Source organism: Felis catus, chromosome B1, assembly GCF_018350175.1.
Source record: "Felis catus isolate Fca126 chromosome B1, F.catus_Fca126_mat1.0, whole genome shotgun sequence".
In the NCBI taxonomy this organism is placed as follows: Eukaryota; Metazoa; Chordata; class Mammalia; order Carnivora; family Felidae; genus Felis; species Felis catus.
The window spans coordinates 120143640-120165663 of record NC_058371.1 but is presented as its reverse complement, the minus strand read 5'-3'; the positions used below and the strand labels follow the sequence as shown (position 1 = coordinate 120165663).

The window sequence follows — 22024 nt, the reverse complement described above, 5'->3', positions numbered from 1 at the left end:
CAAAAGTGCTCTGAGAGACAACTGATTTAGATGTGTACTCCTTACAAAAGGTCACTAATAGTATTTTATGATCCCACTTAGTTTAACATCTGAACATGAACCAGTTCTAATCCTGGTAGGGAATTATTTTGAGACTATTTTCTCCTAATGATAAAAAGTTTGCTGGAGCCAGGCTGGTTAGCCATGCATAGAACCATATGGGATAATTTTTAAGGATATTTTCTTATAAATGTAATATATGTGCATTATAAAACATTGAAAAATAGAGAATAGGGATAAAATTATAATATACCAGTTTTCCCCTCAAAGATAAGTGTTGATAATATGCATCTTGAATCATTTGAGTGTGTGTGTGTGCATACATAAAAAAGCTCACGTTGTTTATATGGTTTTGTAATATTCAGTGTGATTTGCACATTCATTCATGATACATTTTCAATTCTTTATGTCAGAAGAGACATTTTGTAGAATTTAAATCTTTTAAATTTGTAAACCATTCAATTCTGCATTTTGTGAGACCGAAAGATTTATTGATACTTTATTTCCAAGATAATACTTTTACAGTAACCCTAGGATAAATAAAGATTCTTCAACTACAGATCTTAATGCAATATTATAATAAACTACCTTGTGCTAAGGTAATTTCTAAAAATCTATTTCTTTTTTTATAATATGTAAGTTCCTTCAAGGGCAGGAATTGTGCTTCATCATCTTTATATCTCTTAAAGTCTGAACAATTGTTTTGGATAATGAACATTAAATGGTTATTTAGTAAATATATGAAAATATATAAATGATTAGGGAATTGATATTGAGGTATTTTTGTCATCATTATGATACTTTTGGATGATTATGGTAAATTATCCTGCTAAATTTCAAAATGCTTGATCTGAAAATCCAAGCAATGAATGAGACTGTAAAAGGTTAGAATGGTTTAAATAGGTGGTGGGGATTAAGGAGCTCACTCGTGGTAATACACAGCAGGTGATGTATGGAATTGCTGAATCACTTGAAACTAATATATATAACACTGCATGTTAACTAACTTGAATTAAAATATTTTAAAAAAAAGAAATTAAAGCAAAGGTAATGTTAGAGCAGTGAAGATCCGGATAAAGAAGGTTAGGGATGATTATCTGTTAAATCTGATTAATCTGGAAGTATCAATAATTTCCAGTGAATGAGCTGGTATCCTTCGTCTCTGTATTTTTAAATCTGTTGCTGATTTTCAACTTTCCTGCAGTTGTAAACTACATTAAAATATAAGAATTCCTCAAGTTCAAGCTGCAAGATTTTTAATTGCTAATAGTATCTTATTTTTACACACTCAGAAAAAATATATAGGGGAAAATTCATTATTTGGATAGCTCTTCTCTACACTGTGTTTAAATGTAAGTAATTAAGCCATCTGACTCAATAAATAAAATGGATTACTGAAGTTAAGAATAAATTTAAAACATTTATTTTCATATATTCTTGATAGCTCTATCTTTAAAACTTTATATGGTGTAAAGCTTCTCCTTATCCATTTTAATAGGAGAGAAGAAATATAGAAAATGTAAAAAATTCTTTCTGGTTCTTCATATTCTAAAATCATATTTCTTTGTCTGAAACTTTACATTTTTAAAGAATTCATGCATAGATTTTATTATACATTTCCAAATGTCAAATATTAATGAAAATAGCCCTATCAGGAATTCCCTGTGCTTCGTTATTTTAGTTCAGAATAGAGTTCAGTATTTCATCTGGTGCAAAATATCAGCCGTGGGTAAAGTAACTGAACATAAATTTTTGTAACTTTGGCTTTTGTAACCAGATTAGTGCCTGACTTCTGGGCTGTTAATTTTCCTAATACGGCACCTAGACTATGGTAATTAATAATAGTAAAACAATTTTTATAAACGTTAGCATGAAATGGAATACTTTTAAAATTGCCTTTATGTAACCACATATGGCTTAAATCCCCCTGCCCCCAATCACAGTTTATATTACTTTATTTGGTTTTGGATAAACATCATAAACGCAATATTCACTTCAGAATTACAACCTAAATTTTAGATATATAACTTCAAATATTGTGTTCTTTGTCTGGAAACAGAGAATTTGGCCCTCATAAACAAATCATATTGGTGAAATAAGGCAGACTTTGAGCAAGTTACAGACTTTAGTGAATTGAATTATAAATATGCATACATTCTTTAACAAACAACATAAGCCCTTTGGATTTTTTTTCCTCATTAGGAAAGACTAAAATCCTGTATTTTTATACATCCCCAAAATTTTAGAGATAATAACTGTAACTGTAGTCATCAAATATAGTACTAGAAGTACTATCTGTATAAAAAAAGACTACAGTTATTCTCAAACTTGAGTGGACCTAAGAATTACTGGGATGCTTTGGATACTTTGTTACAAGGTGGATAGTTCTTTGGGCTGCGCCCCAATCCCAATTCTGATTCTATCAAGCTCCCAAAGGGGTTCTGATACAAGTAAGCCCTTGACCACATTATGAGAAGAGAATGGAGTCACAACAGGGCAGTATAGCTCTTATCACATGCTTAGCATGGTGGAGGACATTTCTCGAGGTGCCCAGGGTTTTGATCCTTTGCTACTGTGTGAGCTCTACCCAGAAGTCATGTTTACCAAGAGTATAGGCCTCAGGAGGCCTTCGGTTGCTTCTGAGAGTTGTAAGAGACACACTTTGCTAGGTCTGCTATTTCCCTTTTTGGTCAAAAATGGCTACAGAGGAGGCAAACATCAGGAAGGGGTGGGGTTTTACATGCTTGCTGGTGTTACTTTCAACAAATGAGTAGAAAACTCTCCTGTTTTTTAATTTGGTATCAACATATTCCTATTATATAGCCACTTTACAAACCCCACAGTAGGCTGGCTGTGAGATAAACTTCCCACAGAGGGTTTTGCTAAAGGTATGTTCTGACTCAGTTATATTCTCATATTATGACATCGTATGTAATTCTGCACCTAACAAAACTGTTGAAAGACATTAGTGTCTAAATAATAATCAAATATTAGCCTATGTAATGAGAATGCAAAATTTCCTTATAATTCGAGGACATGGAGTATATTTGTCATGCCCTTGATTTATATATTTTAGTAATAGAGACTACACAGCATTCATTTGCACAGTTGGCTCTCCCCTAACGTCCATGAAAAGAATTCATGAAGAAAAAGAAACTATTTGGTCATTGTTCTCTAGCCATGATTAGCTGTACCTTTCTCCCCCCCCCCCCATCGTCTTGTGTTTTGGAAAAAAGAGGTAGAAATGGGAAGTGAGATAGAGCAAAGAAACAAGGGAATATCAAAACAATTTTCTCTAGCTTAGAACTAGGACAGAAAAATTAGATTTGCCAATGTACCTAAAGTTAATTCTCTTTTTAATCTGATCAACGGATCATATGCTCTTATCCACTGGGGACGTCAAGGAAGGGACTGCAGTTTAATTCATTTTTTCAAGAATATTACCTGTACTATGGTTTGATACCCAAGCCAGAGTTGGGAGTCGATGTGAATTTAAGCCCAGCTCTGTGACTTACTCTTGGTGTGATGTTGGGCAAGTCTCTCCAACATTCTAGCTTATGTTTTAAGTGTAAAATATTGTTTTTGACTTCAATTCAGCCAAAAAACTATTCTTAAAACTGTAACACTATGAATAAAAACATATGTACTGTAAAATTAATGTGAATGCCCTTTGTATATTATTAGTATTGAATGGAATTTCAGTTCCTTTGAAATATGTCACATTTATAATTAAGTGTTAAGCCACTTCCCAGTAAAGAAAATTCAGAGACTTGTATTAGGGATGGTGGTGGGGATGGAACAAAAAATATCCCTCTTCGGTCCTTAAGTTGTTAAACAATCAAGAAATAAAACAAAAGAATAAGGTAGAGGGGAAATCAGATATTGCCTTTATTATTCCTGGAGTTGGCACTGGCTAATGTGGTGTGTATCTGTGAGTTTATAACATGAGATTTCAGAATTAGAGTTACCCGCCAAACACAGAAGACCTTGGACCATAGACCAAGAGCTATCAAGAGCATATGCCCTTATATGCTACAGAAACTAAACAAAACCACAATAAGTAAGAACTGGGATACTAATTGCAAGCTTATCCTGAATCCTGGTCCTCGCTAGTGTTTCCTGGTCACGTAAAGAAGATTCAACTTTTAGATTAGAGATTTACTGAAATTATTAGTGGCTAATTTAGATTTGTATCATATTCTGTCTTCGTACATTTTTAGTGTTAGGTAATATGGGCGTATCATTATCAATAGAGTTTAAGTATGTTATAAATAGCTGAGTTACTCTCTTAGGGAGTTACCACTCAGGACGTATTTTTTTTTCAAGTTTTACTAATTTCTTAGCAGATTTATCTTTTATAGTCATAGATATTGAGGTACAAACTAAAGTGAAATTAATTTTTAGTGTACTTTTCTGTGTAATTGACAACCCATGTATTTATGTAAATTTAGTTCTAGTGACAATTCCTCAAGGATATCTCTGGTTTGTGTCTTCAGTATCTCTACCTTTACTGCCCTAAGTTTGTTTAATTATATGCTTTTCTTTGAAATGAACTTTGAATGTTTGTGGAAAGTGCTTTGCCACAGGGCAAGATGCTTCCAAGATGAATTTTCTTACAACCATATAAAAACTGGTATAACCTTGAACCTATTGTGACTCTAACAAATACTCAGCAAGCATTTGTTGATTACCATTGTGGCGTTCGTGATACCTGTCGTTACATTGTCCAGTTATACTTGTTATACTGCTCCAATTACTTAGAAAAAAACTAGGAAACATGAATTCAAATACGTCTTTTCTTCATGTAAATCACAAAGAATATAAGGGTATCATTGCGTGGAAGAAAGTAACTTGTAGGCTCATGTTTTCCAGATAATGTTGTAAGTTTTTTTATTTTAATTCCAATATTGTGAGCATACAGTGTTACATTAGTTTCAAGTGTACAATGTAGTGATTCAACAGTTCTGTACATTACTCAGTGCCCATCATGACAGGTGCACTCCTTAACCCCCATCACCTATTTAACCCATCCCTCCCCACCTCTCCTCTAGTACCCTAGAGTTTGTTCTCTATAGTTAAGATTCTGTTCCTTTGTTTGCCTCTCTCTCTCTTTTTTTACTTTCCCTTTGCTCATTTGTTTCTTCAATTTCACCTATGAGTGTGAGTGAAATCATATGGTATTTGTCTTTCTCTGAATGACTTATTTCACTTAGCATTAAGCCCTCTAGCTCCATCCATGATGTTGCAAATGACAAGATTTCATTCTTTTTTATGGCTGAATATTATTCCATTGCATGTATATACCCCACCTTCTTTATCCATTCATCAGTCAATGGACACTTGAGCTACTTCCATAATATGGCTGTTGTGAATAATGCTGCAATAAACATAGGGGTGCATGTATCCCTTTGAATTTGTGTTATTATATTTTTGGGGGTAAATACCCTGGATCATGGGTTCTGTTTTCAACTTTTGAGGAACATCATGTTTTCGAAATGGCTCCATCTGTTTGCATTCCCACCAGTAGTGCACAGGGGTTACTTTCTCTTCACGTCCTCACCAGCACTTGTTGTTTCTTGTGCCTTTGATTTTCTCTATTCTGGCAGATGTGAGTTGATATCTCATTGTAGTTTTGATTTGCATTTCCCTGATCATTTCATGTGTCTGTTGGCCCTCTGTATGTCTTCTTAATGTTTTCTTAATTAGTAACCTCATTTGTATATTTTAAGTCTGAAATGAGCATATTCTTTTCCACTCTTTCTTCTTTTACTAAAAGTAGATTATAGATCAGGTCTTTTCTTCAAAGCAAAGTAGACATTTGAGAGATGTAACCCAAAGTTTTGTTAACTGGGAGAATTTCCTTTCATTGTTCTCCTTCAGGAACAACTATAAATGGGCTATAATGCAGCAACCATTTACTCTGGACTGTTGACAGTATATTTTCAGACCCACTCAAACAGTGTAGCCATGCTTCTTTTTTTCTATTGACAGGTTAAATAATTCCCCATGGGGCTATAGGTATGTATGGAGGGAAAGATGGTAAAACATTGGGATCTGGTGTCATGGAAGTTTTAGCCACATGCTCGTTGAACTTATCCCATACATACCTACATGGGTCTGGTTGTGTATTTATTATTTAGGTTTCCTAGTTGAATATGCTTACAACTAAATTTGTAATTTGGTGGGTAGTATATCACCCAGTTTATGAATGACCAGTTAGGCTTCATAAACACTTAGTGTCCTATAGGCAGACTTTAATCTCTTTCTGGGCCCATTTATAAGTCACAAGTTAATTTTCCAATAGAAAAGGATCATTGGAAGAATAAAGCATAGTCTGTCTCCAAAACCTTCGGGGTATGAATTATGGATTTTTTTATTGCGAGTTATCAGAAGTACAAGATATTATTATTATAAAGCCCAAATGACAGGGAAGTTTGCACTGCAGCCTGGCCTTGTAGCAGAACTCATTCTTATTGTGGCCCCACTCAAAACTGATATCCTTATTGGTTGCCTGGTAAGTGGTCAGGATGCTGACCTAGGTACATATGCTTCATTCAGAATGCAAAAAGGCCCATTCAGTGGTGATTCAGCAACTTATTTTTAAACAAATAAGGGTATTCTTAAATTTTTTTTTAACGTTTATTTATTTTTGGGACAGAGAGAGACAGAGCATGAACGGGGGAGGGGCAGAGAGAGAGGGAGACACAGAATCGGAAACAGGCTCCAGGCTCCGAGCCATCAGCCCAGAGCCCGACGCAGGGCTCGAACTCACAGACCGCGAGATCGTGACCTGGCTGAAGTCGGACGCTTAACCGACTGCGCCACCCAGGCGCCCCGAAGGGTATTCTGATATTCCTTAAACCATCGGATGTGTAGAAAGTTTGCCAGTGTTACAGGACAATGAACTTCAACATGGTTTAGCACTCACTCTGTTACATATGTGTCACATTAAAGCTTCTAGGGCATTTTCTCTTTCTTTATGAGTCAACTTAATTAGAATCATGGCATCAATTATACATTACATATGTATTATGATATACCATAAGGTATATCTGTAGATTTTATTATGACAGAGAGCATAGCCTTGGAGTAAGTCAATGACAGGTGCTCCTACCCCTGTCAGATGAATGCAAACTGCTTATTATCTTTATTGATTGCCATTATAAGCAAAGTATTTACCAGGTCAATATCTATAAGCTGGCTGATTTGCTCCAGTAAAGGTATCATGTGTAGAATAGCAGTTGATATCAACACCTAATTATGTTTATGAAAATCTGCAGTTATTTTGTACTGGCAAACTGATGAGTTAAATGAAGATGTGAAGATATAACTACTATTACATCTTTTACATCTTTCTAGGTGGCACCAGTCTTTACAGTTATCCCAGGAACATAGTATTTTTTTAGTTTATGATTTTGGTAGTGGGTGGGATAGATGGAGTTGAACAATTCTAGGGACTTATTTATGTATTTCTTATCCTACATTCCTTCATTCTCTGTAAGGATTCTGCCATTTGCTACCTGTATGTATTGCCACTATACATTCTTGGCTTAAAAAATGCCCACAGGGTATCTCTATGGGCCCCCTGGAACTATTATTAAATATACGTAAGGCAAGATGTCATTTGTCATTACACCTGACTTTCCTAAGTTCCCATTCTTACCAGGATGCCATGCTGACATTTTGGGTCTTCAAGGAATTTGTGTCAATAGAGATCAGTAACTAATGAGCACTGGGAGATATGGGTATTTTTTTTATCCCAGTACTCATGGCTGGAGTTCTCTGGGGAAATGCCTGGAGGAAGATTCATTGTATACATGTTTAGCAGCATAAAAGAATCCTTTCTCAAAGGGACATGGCCTTCCTTCAGTCAAAGTGCTCTGAGTCTGTAAACCAGAGAGAAGACTCTGAATCTCCACTCTTGCAACACAAGTCATTTTCTGCACCCAAATCTAGAGTTGTTTTGATTATAAAGGTAAAATTAAAGCTCCATAGGCTATACATATATTTCATTCACAAGGACCTTCGGATCAATTAGTTACCACAACAGATCCCTGCAATGAAAAATATGCTGATTACATTGCCTCTAATGATTAAATGATGCCATCCATTCTCTACCAATATGGACTTCATTCATTATTCTTCATTGACATAAAAAAGTTTAATTCAAAGGTCCAATTGTTATAATTTCCAGGCTATACAGGAGAGATATCACAGAGCTTTTCATGATTGAATTTCTTCATGTTTAGTGAGGAGAATATTAGAATAGAGCAGTGGTCAGCAAACTAGAGCCAATAGGCAAAATGCCTATTTGTGAACAGGTTGTTAGCTGAGAATACTTTTTATACTCTTATTTTTTTAAGTTTATTTATTTATTTAGAGAGAGAGCACGCAGGGGAGGAGTGGAGAGAGAGAGAGAGAGAGGGAAAGAGAGAGAGGGAGAACCCCAAGCAGGCTCTGTGCTGTCAGCAGAGAGCCTGATGTGAGGCTTGATCTCAGGAACTGTGAGATCAAGATCTGAACTGAAACCAAGAGTCGGATGCTTTAACTGACTGAACCACCCAGGCACCCCAGTTTTTATACCTTAAAGTGTTATAAAAAAAACAGAAAGAAAAGGAGGTGGAGCAGGAGGGTAGAGAGAGAAAAAAAGAAGATATCCTATGTGGCCCTCAAAGCCTAAAGTATTTATTATCTAGCTGTTTACAGAAAAAGTCTGCCTCCTGACTCCTTTTCTCCATCATAGAAGGCAAGTTCCGACAATCTAGTCACATTGACTCCATAGTCATAGAGTCTAAGCTTTAAGTATCTATTCTAACAGGCTTTTAATGCCACCCCAAGCACTTGAAATAGCACATTAAATTCTGAATCCTGTATGAATACAACCATATTGATGAATTCAATCAGATTCAGTCTTTTTTGTTGTTGTTGCTCTTGGTCTAGTAACTCTTAAAATCCATTCCATAGGTACTTTCCGGACCCAAGTTGATACATATTGGCAAGATTCTATAATAACTTTGTGTGTGAAATAGTTTCTCTAGAATTCCTTTTACTTATGGGATCTAACTCTAGTTATTGGTCTTATGGGCAGTCAATGAGGGGTGTTGGCATAAGTGCTGAGAAAAGTTGACATTTGTAAGGCAGTTGCCTCAGGTAAAGTTCTTAAACTTTTTCTTTTTGATTTTGTTATAGTTTTGTTTGTTTTTACAAGGGAACACAGGTTCCCTCAGTTAATGATTCAAACATACTTGGGAATTTAAAGTTCTCAGCTTCATCTCTGTCTGCAGTCTTTCTTGAGTCTTATGATTCCACACTTTCTCAAACAGTGTCCTCAGATTACTTTCAGAATCTTGTAGGGGTGTGCCTGCTATTGGAGTTGTGACCCTGTCTTTGTGCATATGCATGCTGTCCAGGACAGTCAAAAAAGCCATTATATGCCCCTCTTCCCATCTCCATAATTCCCATTGGCACCATATTAACTAAATTCCAGAGACACTTGATCTCCAAAAGCTTTTCCCTCCATTGACAGTCCATACCAAATCATCCCTGGTGAAAAATTGAGTCATTATGTTGCTTCTGCTTGCCATAAATTGCCATCTATTATTTTTCCTTGGCAAGGGGTTGCTTGTATTCTCTGCAATATGAGAACAACACAGTTCCGAAATCCATCTCATAGAATCTATTTCCTATGGCCACTCCTTATACTTATTAGGATCCTACCAGGAAACAGATGTCACCATCAAAGATTTTAACTGAAAAAAATTAATAGAGGGATTATTTATTAACATGTGCAGGACTGAAGAACCCAAGCAGGGATAGTTGAGTATGGGAAGAATAACAGCAGGAATCCTTTAACACTGCTGTGAGAAAGGGGAGGGAGGATGGTTGCTAGAGGTGTGTGAAAACTGGAGCCAAGGAAGAAAAGCCACAGAAATGAGGGACACAAAAGAAAGCAGCTCCTGTCAAAGCTAGAATGTGGAAGCGAGTGAGAGCCCCCCCCCCAATCTTAACTGTACCATTCTTTTCTCTCACCTTCTAACGTTCTGATGGTGCTTTCCATTGGAGTGGGCATGGGAGCCTGGGTGATGAAATACATAGGGGAGGAATCAGTCTGTACAGATCATAAACAATATCCAGGTCCTAAGGAGATTATTCTTGAGGGGGAATTGGAGAAGTGAGAAGCACTTAAGAGACTGTGTAAGATGATACTATTACCATATTTAATTAATTCTGACAATGTTTTTTTTTTTGTTTGTTTGTTTGTTTGTCTGGGCTAGTCAGATTCCCTGATATCAGAATTCATCTTACAATTTATAGTATATTATGGTTCATTTGATCACAGTATTTTTTTTCCCCAGAGGAATATCAAATAATAGCCTGTCTTACGGTCAATGTTGTCTTAGATTCAATTATCTATAGAGTAATGGCAATAAAAGGAAGGAAAAGATACGGACATTGCAGAAATAAAATTCCACAAATTTGCACAAAGTAAGTTAGAAATATTTTAAAATCTGCTCACAGATGCAGAATCTTTTATGTTTATATTTTTAAAAATAAACTATTAACAATTTGTGTCAGATTAAAATTGATAGAGGTGGAGGAGTTGAACATTTGCAGTTTATATATGAAGGGTGGGAAGTCTTTGCAAAATAATCCTGTAACAGTTAACACTGTGCATTTTTTTACAACAAAGGAAAAAAAAAACCTCTCTTACAAGGTTGTTTTGTGAAGCACAAAAGCATTTGTTTGCATCTTAAAAGGAAGAAGAAAGAGGAAGGTTCTGCATTTGTATAAAAATAACTTTTCCTGATGGTTCTTTATCATAGCTGAAAAGCATAATCTTAAAGTGATGTGTTGGTAGCTTCCTGTATTTGAAAGGAAGAGCTATGTTTATGTGTTTATAAACTATAGACATAAACCTATAAATACACATATATGGGGAGAAAGAGAGAAAGAGCGATTTACCCTGAAGAAAACTCTGAGAAATGGACATGAATGGAAGTAGTTGATTTAGAGGATGAGCCCAGGAAGCACTAGCGGGAGAATAGGGCGTGTGAGACAAGGTGTGAAAAGCCAATAATGTGCGTGTTAATAAGTGGAATAACACAGTAGACAATTACAGTTCAGCATCACTGGGGATCCTGTAACTACTGTGTAGAACAAGCCTCAGCATTGTCCCACTGAAGGGTGGGAAAGCTGTTATGTACACACTGGTTTCTGTCCCTCACTGACTGAGGGTTGCCTCCCAGCCCTCCCTGCCCTAAATCCCCAGCACCTCTGCGCTGGCAGCCAGACACATGGGCTGCAGAAGCTCCCTCTGAGCAGAGAAAGTCCTCAGGCAGCAAAACGGAGGCTGGAAATGGTCAGTGTGCTTAACAGCTGACCGCTAAGTGCAGCCTTTGGGCCAGGAAGATATGGGATGCACATTAGCAGCATCTGCTACACAGATATATACAGAAACACCTGATATTTTTTGCCACTATGAATAAGTGAAATTAACCAACTTTCCTAGAGGAGAAACATGAGTTAGAGGGCATTTTACTACAGTAATGCCTTTGAAAAATCCCCATCCCCAGTTTTGTTTCCTAGTTGTACTAGAATACAAAGTTAGAGCATAAGATAAATTTGGTTACACTGCTATAAATTTTGAGTATATTTGTGTGTGATCATATCAAGATTAATGTTCATGTTAGCACAATGATTCCATTGTGACTGTAAGTCATTTCTTTGCAATTGTCTGCTCTTTTTTTCCTGCACTTCGGTCACCAGGTAGAAAATCTTTCTGCATTATGCACAGACATGGGTAAGAGATGGGATCTTATTCAAAAAGAAGAAAACTTGCCATTTGAAATTATGCAGACGTACTAGGAAGGACTTTGATTGATGATCAATCAGTCTCATTCTTTTGGGAAGACATAGAATAATCTGCTCTCAGTGCAAAAGCAAGTATTGATATCGGTTATCGATACAAATTTCCTTCAGGTTAAAAAAATTGTTATAGCACTTTGTAGGATAAATAAAAAGTGTCATGGAATCCGAAAGAACACTTTAGATTAAATTTATAAAAATTAATATGACTCTACCCTATTCCTACATTGTATAATGCTGTCATTTACCTTATGTTGCTAGACTGGAGATTTACATTTTAAATAATTTATATACAGACCTGAACTGAATCTTCAAAAGCAATTTCCTTTTATTTTGATGAAGCTTTCCAGGGAAAAAAATTTTGTGTTTCTGTATTTCGGATCCATCATTTATTGTTTCATTTCACAGCCTATAAAAGTCGGCCAGTCTTAATGACAATAACGCTCCTTAAGTTGGCAAATAATGATTTAGGTTTGATTATTTCAAGTGTGTAAAACAAAGGCCAGTAGGTTCCTCGTGGGAAATCAACAGAGAACTATTGTTGCTCCAGATGTTACTCAAGGACAATCTTGATAAGGAAAAAGAAAACGGTGTCTATGAAAAGGCCTTTGATTAACTTTTGCATTTTGACTCATCATTTCAAAACAAAAAGACTGGAAGGCAGCACAAGGACCAATTACTGTCTTTGTGGTCCTGACAAGTTACTTAACCTCTCTGAGGCTCCGTGTGATCACCAGTAAAATAAGAATAACAGGCTAACTCCATATAGTTTTATTAATATTAAATGAAACAATACATGTTACAGGCTTAGCAACATGCCTGGTACCTGGAAATTCTCAGTAAATCATAATTGAGAAGATTAAAGATTAAAAGGTAGAAATGATTTTATGTATAGAAAGGAAAGGAATGGCATTTAATGCTAATATTCAAGCTTGACAATTATCATACAGAAGTTATTGACTAACTGTAAGTCAAATATAAATTTAAAAGGAAGGCTCAATTTCAACCTAAAAATAAAATGGTCACAGAATATTAAGAAAGACTACCTGTCTATTTTTTCTTGGGAAGTTTTGAAAGATAGGTTATGAATGTCTCTAGAATTGATTTTTTTCTTATGATAGTGTGATACCCAATCACATAACATGAGAATGTTCATTCTGTACTTTAAATATCCTCATAACTTGTTCTGTAATTGTATTGATGTAAGTTTTAGAGTCAAGAAGAAAGTTCTGTAAGTTCTTCATAAATAACCATATTCTTGGAGTACATTGCATGTTCTATTTCCTCTTTTTCCTCAGTAGGAAACCAGTCTTAGTAAGCTTTCACACACTTTACATACTTGAGATTAACTCACACACTGCTAAATATTGACTAACCTAACTCATATCACTACAAGGAATCTATTTTTTGAATAATGTTATTGTGTCCTTAGATGTTAGAAATTAAAAGTATAGGCTGTAGGGTGAGACTGCCTGCATTGGAATCCTAATCCCAGTACCACTTCAATTTTCTCATCTGTAAAATGAGAATAGTATTTGTACCTACTCACGAGGGTAATTTTGAGAATAAAATAAAATGATATATGTAAAAGATGTAGAGCCCTAGTTTATTTGAAGCACTTGATAATTTATATCATTAGTTTTATCTTTACTCCCATTATTTTATGACTATATAGTACCTTACTCTGGCTATATATAATAGAAAACTCTTTCTCTACTGTTCCTCAAACATAAAAATACTGAATTATGGCACCATGTTTGTGTTTGTCCAGCAACTATTTAACATCCAGGCGGGGTGAGACACTGTACAGAGAATGACCGAACTATACTGATGACTCATATACAACTTGGGTATGATTCCCATATGTTTTCTACCAGATGTCTTGTTTCCTTCTGTATACATGAATATATTTAAAAATCTATTGATTGTCTATTCAAGAAATTGTGCTAGGCATTGTTTAGAATTCAAAGAGTTAAAAGAGAAAGCATCTGTCTTTGGAGAGAATGTTTATATCATGAGACAAGTCATAGATAATTCAATAAAAATACAGTAGCTCTCAAATTGTTGTAGTATTAATCAGCACATCAGTGTTGTAGAAAATACAACCTTTATATCCTGAGGAAAAAAGATAATTGTGGATTACGAGTTTTGGTGTTTTACTCTTTGTATTGATGATAATGACTTACAACTGGCTTTTAAGGATGATTGTTTTGTTTTATGAAATAATACAAGTTTACTACAAAAATATAATATGGAAGAGATTTTAAAAAAGAAAGCAATATATCTCCCATGATATTATCTTCCATGAATAACTTGCTAATAATTTATAGAATTATTTTAAGTAGATGCTCAGGGGGTCATTGTTTAAAAATGAGATCATGTTCTATATGCTATTTTTAAATAAAATAAATTAATGTAAAGTTGAAGGACATATTAATTTTCAGAGAAAAATCTTTACTTGGAATACTCTCTAAATTATTCATTATTGTTTAGGGAAAATGGTGATACAAAAATAGTGTATGGAATCATTTTTTAGCTTCGTATTTTGAATTTAAGAGGTATTAAATAACTAAATACTATGAAAGATGAAGTTAATATTTTGTACTATCTTTTCCCCAAATGCTCAGCTTTCCCATTCCATGATAACTTTTATTTCAAGATATTTAACACATGCATTTTGTAGTGCAATCACAGTCCCCTTGGTATTTTGATTTTGTTCTGTATGCACTTGTATTCAACTTACCATGTCTTCTTTTTTTAAACTTTTACATTTCCATTTTGTTCACTTTGGTTCTTCTATTTGTTGCCTGGATTTTTCTGTTATTTAAATTCTGATTTTGGTTTCACTTGCATATTGAACGATGATAAAACATTTGTAATGTAAACCCGTGGTCTGCTGCTCTCTCCCTCCCCAATCAAAATTCCATTCCCCACAGAACCTCAGGAAGCACAGATCTTTCACATCTTCCTTTTTTGTTATTGCAGTCTATCTTTCTAAAAGATATATCTATATACTACTTCTTGATTTACCAATTCTAACTAGTATCTGTTTGTTTCCTGTTGTGTGCTAGATAAGGATTTTAATATTTTTTAATAATTTTTTTATGTTTTTTTAAATTTATTTTTGAGAGAGAGAGAGAGAGAGAGAGAGAGAGAGACAGAGCACGAGCGGGGGAGGGAAAGAGAGAGGGAGACACAGAATCTGAGCAGGTTCCAGGCTCTGAGCTGTCAGCACAGAGTCCAACACCGGGCTTGAATTCGTGAACCGTGAGATCATGACCTGAGCCGAAGTCGGATGCTTAACCGACTAAGTCACCCAAGTGCCCCTCATCCTTTTTTTTTAATGTTTATTTTATTTTTGAGAGATAGAGAGAGAGCCATCCCCGACCGGGGGAGGGGCAGAGAGAGAGGAAGAGAGAGAGAATCCCAAGCAGGCTCTGTACTATCAGTGCAGAGCCTGATGTGAGGCTTGAACCCATGAACTGTGAGGTCATGACCTGAGCCAAGATCAAGAGTCAGACCCCTAACTGACTGAGCCAGCCAGGCAGTGCAAGGATTTTAATCTTAAGTCTATCTGATATTTAAATCTCAATTTCTAGTTAAATCATCAGTCATTTTTCACATTATTATGATTGTCAGTCCACTTAGGCTGCTCTAGTAGGATACCATAGATGGGGTGGCCTAAGCAACAAACATGTATGTCTCACAGTTCTGGAGGCTGCAAATCTGAGATCAGGGTGTCAGCAGATAGAATTCTGGTGATAGCCCTCTTCCAGGTTGCAGATTGCTGACTTCTCTCTGTGTCCCCATGCAGCAGGAGGGGTGAGGGATCTCTGGAGCCTCTTTTACAGGGGCACTAATCCCATTCATGAGGGCTCCACCCTCATGACCTAGTCACCCCCTAAGGCATCACCTCCAAATACCACCACATTGCGGGTTAAGATTTCAACATATGAATTTGGGGGAGGACATAGATACTTTGTCCATGACAATGATTATATACACGTTTACACTATATCCAAATAGTGTATAATGATTCTACTTTCTTTTATAATTTTTAGGCATTTTGTTTGTTTCATTTTGCTGCAACTAATTTTACCTAATTTTGTATTTTACGTGCAAAAGATTGTAATATATCAATCCTGAATTGTTTGTCGAAAAGTTCTATCAGAACTGTCAAACCCCTACTCTTAGTATTTTCTCCTCAAATTTTCAAATATATGAGATAATCTTACAGTTGCTTTATTTCCTCTGGATCTCCCTCCCAAAATGCTCCATTCACCTGTGATAAGTCCTAACTGGTCTGTAGGCCTCTTGAACAGCTGTCATCATGGAAATTTCTTCTTTTGATACTTGACCTTTTTTTACGGCAGAATAACTTACATACATAATCTAAGGTACATGGATGAATAAGTTTTTATATATGTACACTTTGTGTGACAGCCATTCAGACCAAGACAAGAACATTTTCAGAATCCTGGCAGGCCCCCCCATGCCTGTTTTCATTCGTTTATCCTATGTCCAGATATTCTATCTGTATCATCATGGATCTTTTTGTTTTTCTGTCTTTGAACTTCATATAAATGCAATCATATAGTATAAACTCTTTTTCTTCTCTCACTCCATATTAAGTCTTTGGATACATCCATGTTGCATGTAGCATTGTTCATTTTCATCGCTGTACAATATCATATTCTGTAGTATGAATTACTAAAAAAATATTTTTGCAGGAATTTTCTTATGATTCTTGGCTTGAAATTGCTCTGATGAAATCTATGATCATTTTAATATTTTCCTCCTCCTGGGTAACTTGGTCTTCCTTCCTGAATATGTGAAGACATTTTATAATAGTCATTAAACCTAAGGGCAGTTTAATCAAGATAGGTTTTTTTCTTAACAATTTTTCTTAGAACATGATTATTCCCTGCTGATACATGGAACTGGTTCCTTTTTCTTTATATTTTAGGGATTTTTTAAATTATGTTTTAACATATTTTAATGTGTCTTTTGTTCTCTTTTACTTTAGCTTTTAGATTGTCTTTATATTGATATTGAAACTTTTCCTTTTTTGTCTCTTACCCAGATATATCATATTTTCACCAGCTGTTTTAGCCTTGTTCTCTTTTTTGCATTTACTGCAAACATATCAAGCTTTTCTTTTAGTTTGGAAATTAAAATATTATCTATGGTTATTGGTTTTTCTAATTTATATATTATCTGAACAGAAGTACTGTTTTGGCTCTCAACTTGTCTCTTTATCTCTTATACACTTTTAAATGATACTTTTTTTTAAAAAGTTAAATCAACTTGTCTTTGAACTATGGTCTTATTTAATCTATGGTCTTTTTATACTATAGATAACTTTTATGAAGCCTTTTTCCCCCGTTTATGATATCTACTAATCTTTGCAGGCTGTGTTACTTTTATTATTCTTATGATCATATTTTCACTGTTAATATTATTTGCCATAATCTCTTCCCATAACTAAAAATTTGTATTGCTCATCTTTTCGTCTTGCTCGTGTTTCCCTTAGCTCTGTTTAGGCTTACTGTTTGCTTAATATTGTGTGGGCAAATTGTTCTTGAAATTCCCCTCCCTATCTTTTTTGCTACTTTTATTTTTCCTTCCAAGCTACAGTTGGGGTGATAAAATTGACATTCCAGGATTTTATGGCCTGAAAGAAAAGCAGAGGAGAAGCAAAGTGTCCTTCACTAGAGGTTCTGGGTTATAGTCTCTAATGAGACCTGTTGAGTGGTGTCTGCAAGGCCCGTCTCTTCTGCCCAAGGATGCACTTGGGTTCTTGTGGGATTTGACTGGCTTTTCTGACTCACCCGTGGGCCCTGCTACCCACGGGTAGAGGGCCCTTGTAGAGCGGCCTTTCCTACCTCTGCAGACACCCTCTTGAATTGTTTCCAGATGGGGAAGAGATTCATAAGCACCCTGCTGGTTTTGGTGATGACTCAAGTTTCTTTATCAGTATTGATTATAGGATCAGGGAGAGGTTTAGGATTACTGCTGTCCCGTCAGAACCTTCTAATTATTTCACCAGCATGAAATTTAACTTATGACATGTGATACAGTACCCTCTTATTTGGTTTCTGCTATTGAATTTATTTCTTTTTTAAAATTTTTATTTTGTTGGTATTCTGGGCGTGGAAATTCTGTCACCTATCTTTATGCACTCATCTCTGCCTGAAAAAAAGATTTAAACATTGAGTGTAAATTCCCTCATATCTTCACAGAACAATCTGATTCCTTGGGCAGGGCTTATTTATTTTTTGCCTTCATTTAGGAGACGAAGAAACAGTAGTTCAAAGGAGTTAAATACTGTGATCTAGGTAAATTTTGTGGTTACTGGCAGAGCCGTGTCTCGTAGCCCAGCTCCCTGTAATCCTACAGAACATTATTTTCATCCCTCCATGAGATTTCTCTTTTATTTCAGTTGAGCATCCTGGTTCACTTTGGGACAATGAGTACAGCGAAGACTTGCACAAAGCATGAACTGTGTTTACATAAAGGATTAATTTAATCCTGTATGATTATGATGGGGATAACAGGAATTATATTATTGGTCCTGTAATATGTTCCCTAAAGAGCACGTACAAAAATTTGAGGTTAATAGTATAGTCTGCTGTTAGCATTTCAAACATAAGAAAATTAATACATTATTTTCTCTTTTTCCAGAAAATACAAAAGACATCCTACTGATACATGGAGAAGATGCTGAGGAATGGGCTCTGTACTTGAGGGAAGTTTTTTTGCATGTTGTGAAAAGGGAAGCGGTCCTGTTATATCGCTTGGAGAATTACTCTTTTTGGGATTTGGAATTGCTGAGTTTAAACTCTTACAAATGTAAACTTTTGATCTTATCAAATAGCCTCCTTAAAGACCTAACTCCAAAGAAATGTCAGTTTCTTGAAAAGATACTTCATTCACCAGAAAGTGTGGTTACTCTGTTGTGTGGGGTGAAGAGTTCAGATCAGCTCTACAAATTATTAAATATCGTCAGAGGCAGATGGGAAATGTCTACCGAGCAGGAGCCCGAAGATTACATCGCTGTAATCGAGAGTATCATATTCAGAGGTAGTGTCGCCAAATCTTTATATTTTTTTATAATTAAGAAATTTAAAGGGTTTTTTTTGAACCAATGGAAATCCGATATTAGGATACAAAAGAAAAAGAAAAATGAACGTTAACTTTATTTATGTTGTATGTCTGTTACACTTTCCTCAAATGCATGAAGGTTCTTAATTTTTAGCAACATTCCATATTTTTTTCACATTTTATTTTTTGAGAGACACAGAGAGACAGAGTGTGAGTGGAGAGGGGCAGAGAGAGAGAGGGAGACACAGAATCCAAAGCAGGCTCCAGGCTCTGAGCTGTCAGCACCGAGCCTGACGCGGGGCTCGAACCCATGAACTGGAAGATCATGACCTGATCTGAAGTCGGACGCTTCACCAACTGAGCCACCCAGGCGTCTCTTCCCACCTTTTTTTTTTTTTTTTTTTTTTTAGCTATATTCCAATCAAGTCTTATCAGTTGTTCTAAAATGGTTTATAAATATATTCCTTAGGGTAGCCTGTATGCGATCATACTTGGTAGAATAAATATGGTATGCTATGCTATATGTCAGTTTGGTTCTAGAAGCTAGTTTCTTATTTAATTGCTGAGGCTTGAGTTAATATCTACCCTAGTACTGTTACCAGTAAGTAGCCGTCCAGGCCTTGAAGGTCTGCTTTAGAATTACAGATCTCCTGTTGTGCTGATAACTGTATGATATCTACTACTATGGTATGAAATACTATTTCTTTTATTAGTTTTAAATTAAAAATTTAGTTTTCATCACATAGCCACATGTTAAAAAGCAGAACACAAGGTTCCCCTCCATTAATTAATTACATTAATTACATTAATTACATAATTAATTACTATTCCATGTAATAGTCAAAACTGTGAAGCTGTCTAATGTTAAAGTTTGTCCCTCCCCCCCTGTCTCTTCTGTCCCAGCCTGGGTGAGAGCTGGACGCGGTGCTGGGTCAACTGCATTCCTGGTTTTCTCAAGGTGTGTTTCGCCTTTTGTCCCCAGTGTTGTAGCGCTGGTTCCCTCTTGCACAGGGAAGAGGTGGGGTTCTTATTTTCTATTGATCATATCAAATATTAAGTGTTGCCTCTCCTTCTTGGGGCACATTTCCAGGTTGTTTGGAGTTCCCCTCATTCACTGGGACGTGTCACCTGCTGCTCCTTACTGAGACCAATGTGTCCTCTCTTCAAGCTCCTACTTGTGGTGCTCTGCCCGCTGTGGTTTCTTGCTGTCGATATCTATGGCTCCCTCATTGTCACTTTTTTTTTTTTCAACATTTATTTATTTTTGGGACAGAGAGAGACAGAACATGAACGGGGGAGGGGCAGAGAGAGAGGGAGACACAGAATCAGAAACAGGCTCCAGGCTCTGAGCCATCAGCCCAGAGCCCGACGCGGGGCTCGAACTCACGGACCGCGAGATCGTGACCTGGCTGAAGTCGGGCGCTCAACCGACTGCGCCACCCAGGCGCCCCCCCTCATTGTCACTTTTGATGAAATCACTGATGTCTCCTCGCTGGCCTTTTCTACCTCTCCCGCTCTCTCTGCCCCTCCCCTGCTTGTGCTGTCTCTCTCTCTCTCTCTCTCTCTCTCTCTCTCTCTCTCTCAAAATAAACATTAAGAAAAAAAAATCCTCTTCCTATTTTCTACATTTCATCCTCTTCAAATCAGTAGTTTCTAAGCCTTGTTTTATGGTTAGCTATTGTTGCGTAATAAATTACCCTAAGATTCAGCAACCTAAAACAGCAAATGATGATTGTGTCACAGTTTCTACAGTTAAGGAATCTAGATGCTGCTTAGTGGGGAGGTTGTGGATCGGGGTATCCTGTAAGGTTGCAGTCCAGCCGCCCAGAGCTACAGTCATCTGATGGTTCCACTGTCCATGGGGGAAGATTTGTTCTCAACAGGAGCTTACATTGCTGGCTCGTTTGTTATTATTTTTTAAATCATCTTGTTGTGTGAAAGTCACCCCTCGGAGATTCCTGAGGAAGGGCCCTTGGAGCAACGTTTCTGCAATCTTGCATGTTCAGAATTCTTGCATGTTTGTTTCTTGGAGTGTTGTTTGGCTGAGGACCATGTCGCTCATCTTTTTTTTTTTTTTTTTTTTTTTTAGCATTGTAGAGTTTAGAGAATTCTTATTTACCTGACTGAATAAGTAATTATTAATTTATATCTGAAGCCTAGAGATTTTCACTAGAATTTTATCCTAGTGCTGACTGTTCAGAACTATTTTACCCAGGGATATGGTTATTTTTGTTTTTGTTTTTGTTTTGTTTTGTTTTGTTTTGTTTTGGTCTTTCACCCAAGATGGAGATTCAAGTGGTCTTGACTTATGCCTTTTTAAAAAAATTTTTTTTAAAGTTTATGTGTTTTAGAGACAGAGAGACAGAGCCCAAGCGGGAGAGGGGCAAAGAGTGCTGGAGACAGAATCTGAAGCAGGCTGCAGGCTATGAACTGTCAGCACAGAGCCAGATGCAGGGTTCAAATCCAGGAACCATGAGGTCATGACCTGAGCCGAAGGCAGACACCCAACCGACTGAGCCATCCAGGCGCCCGTCTTGACTTACATCTTTAAGTCTTTGCACTATTATTATATTATTTGCACTATTTTATCATTATTTTCTTTTTGGGGGATTCCTTTTATATGTATGTTGGGTTTACGTTATCTGTGTTGCACTCTACAATTTTTCTCTAATTCTTTTTCACTTATTATTAATATATATTTACTTAGTTTGTGTCTCCCACTTCCGTCTTTGCTACCTTCTTATGCTTTCAGGACTCTCTCTTCCCCTGTATTCCTCCAATTTCTCCTTCATTTTTATGGTGCTTTTACTTGTTTCCATTATGCCATTTGGTTGAGGACTGGAGGCTTATAATTCATCCCTTGTTCTTGTACTGCTAACCTCACCTTGCCACCTTGCATTTTTGCCTGAGATAATTGCTTGAAAAAGGTGCTTGCTATGCATTACTATGCATTGCTGTGCATTTAAAAAAATCCGTGGCGAGGTATTTGGCCACAATTTTTAGCTTCTTTTATGGT

At 36.3% G+C, this 22024-nt stretch overlaps 1 protein-coding gene across 1 annotated transcript in view; it reads left to right on the top strand.

The window, feature by feature from the left end:
* BANK1 (B cell scaffold protein with ankyrin repeats 1) overlaps nucleotides 1–22024 on the top strand; it is a 311535-nt gene that overhangs the window by 16268 nt on the left and 273243 nt on the right. The window contains exon 3 of the mRNA XM_045056738.1: nucleotides 18589–18987. Within this exon, the coding sequence (XP_044912673.1) occupies nucleotides 18589–18987 (399 nt within the window). The remainder of the gene's footprint in view (nucleotides 1–18588; nucleotides 18988–22024) is intronic.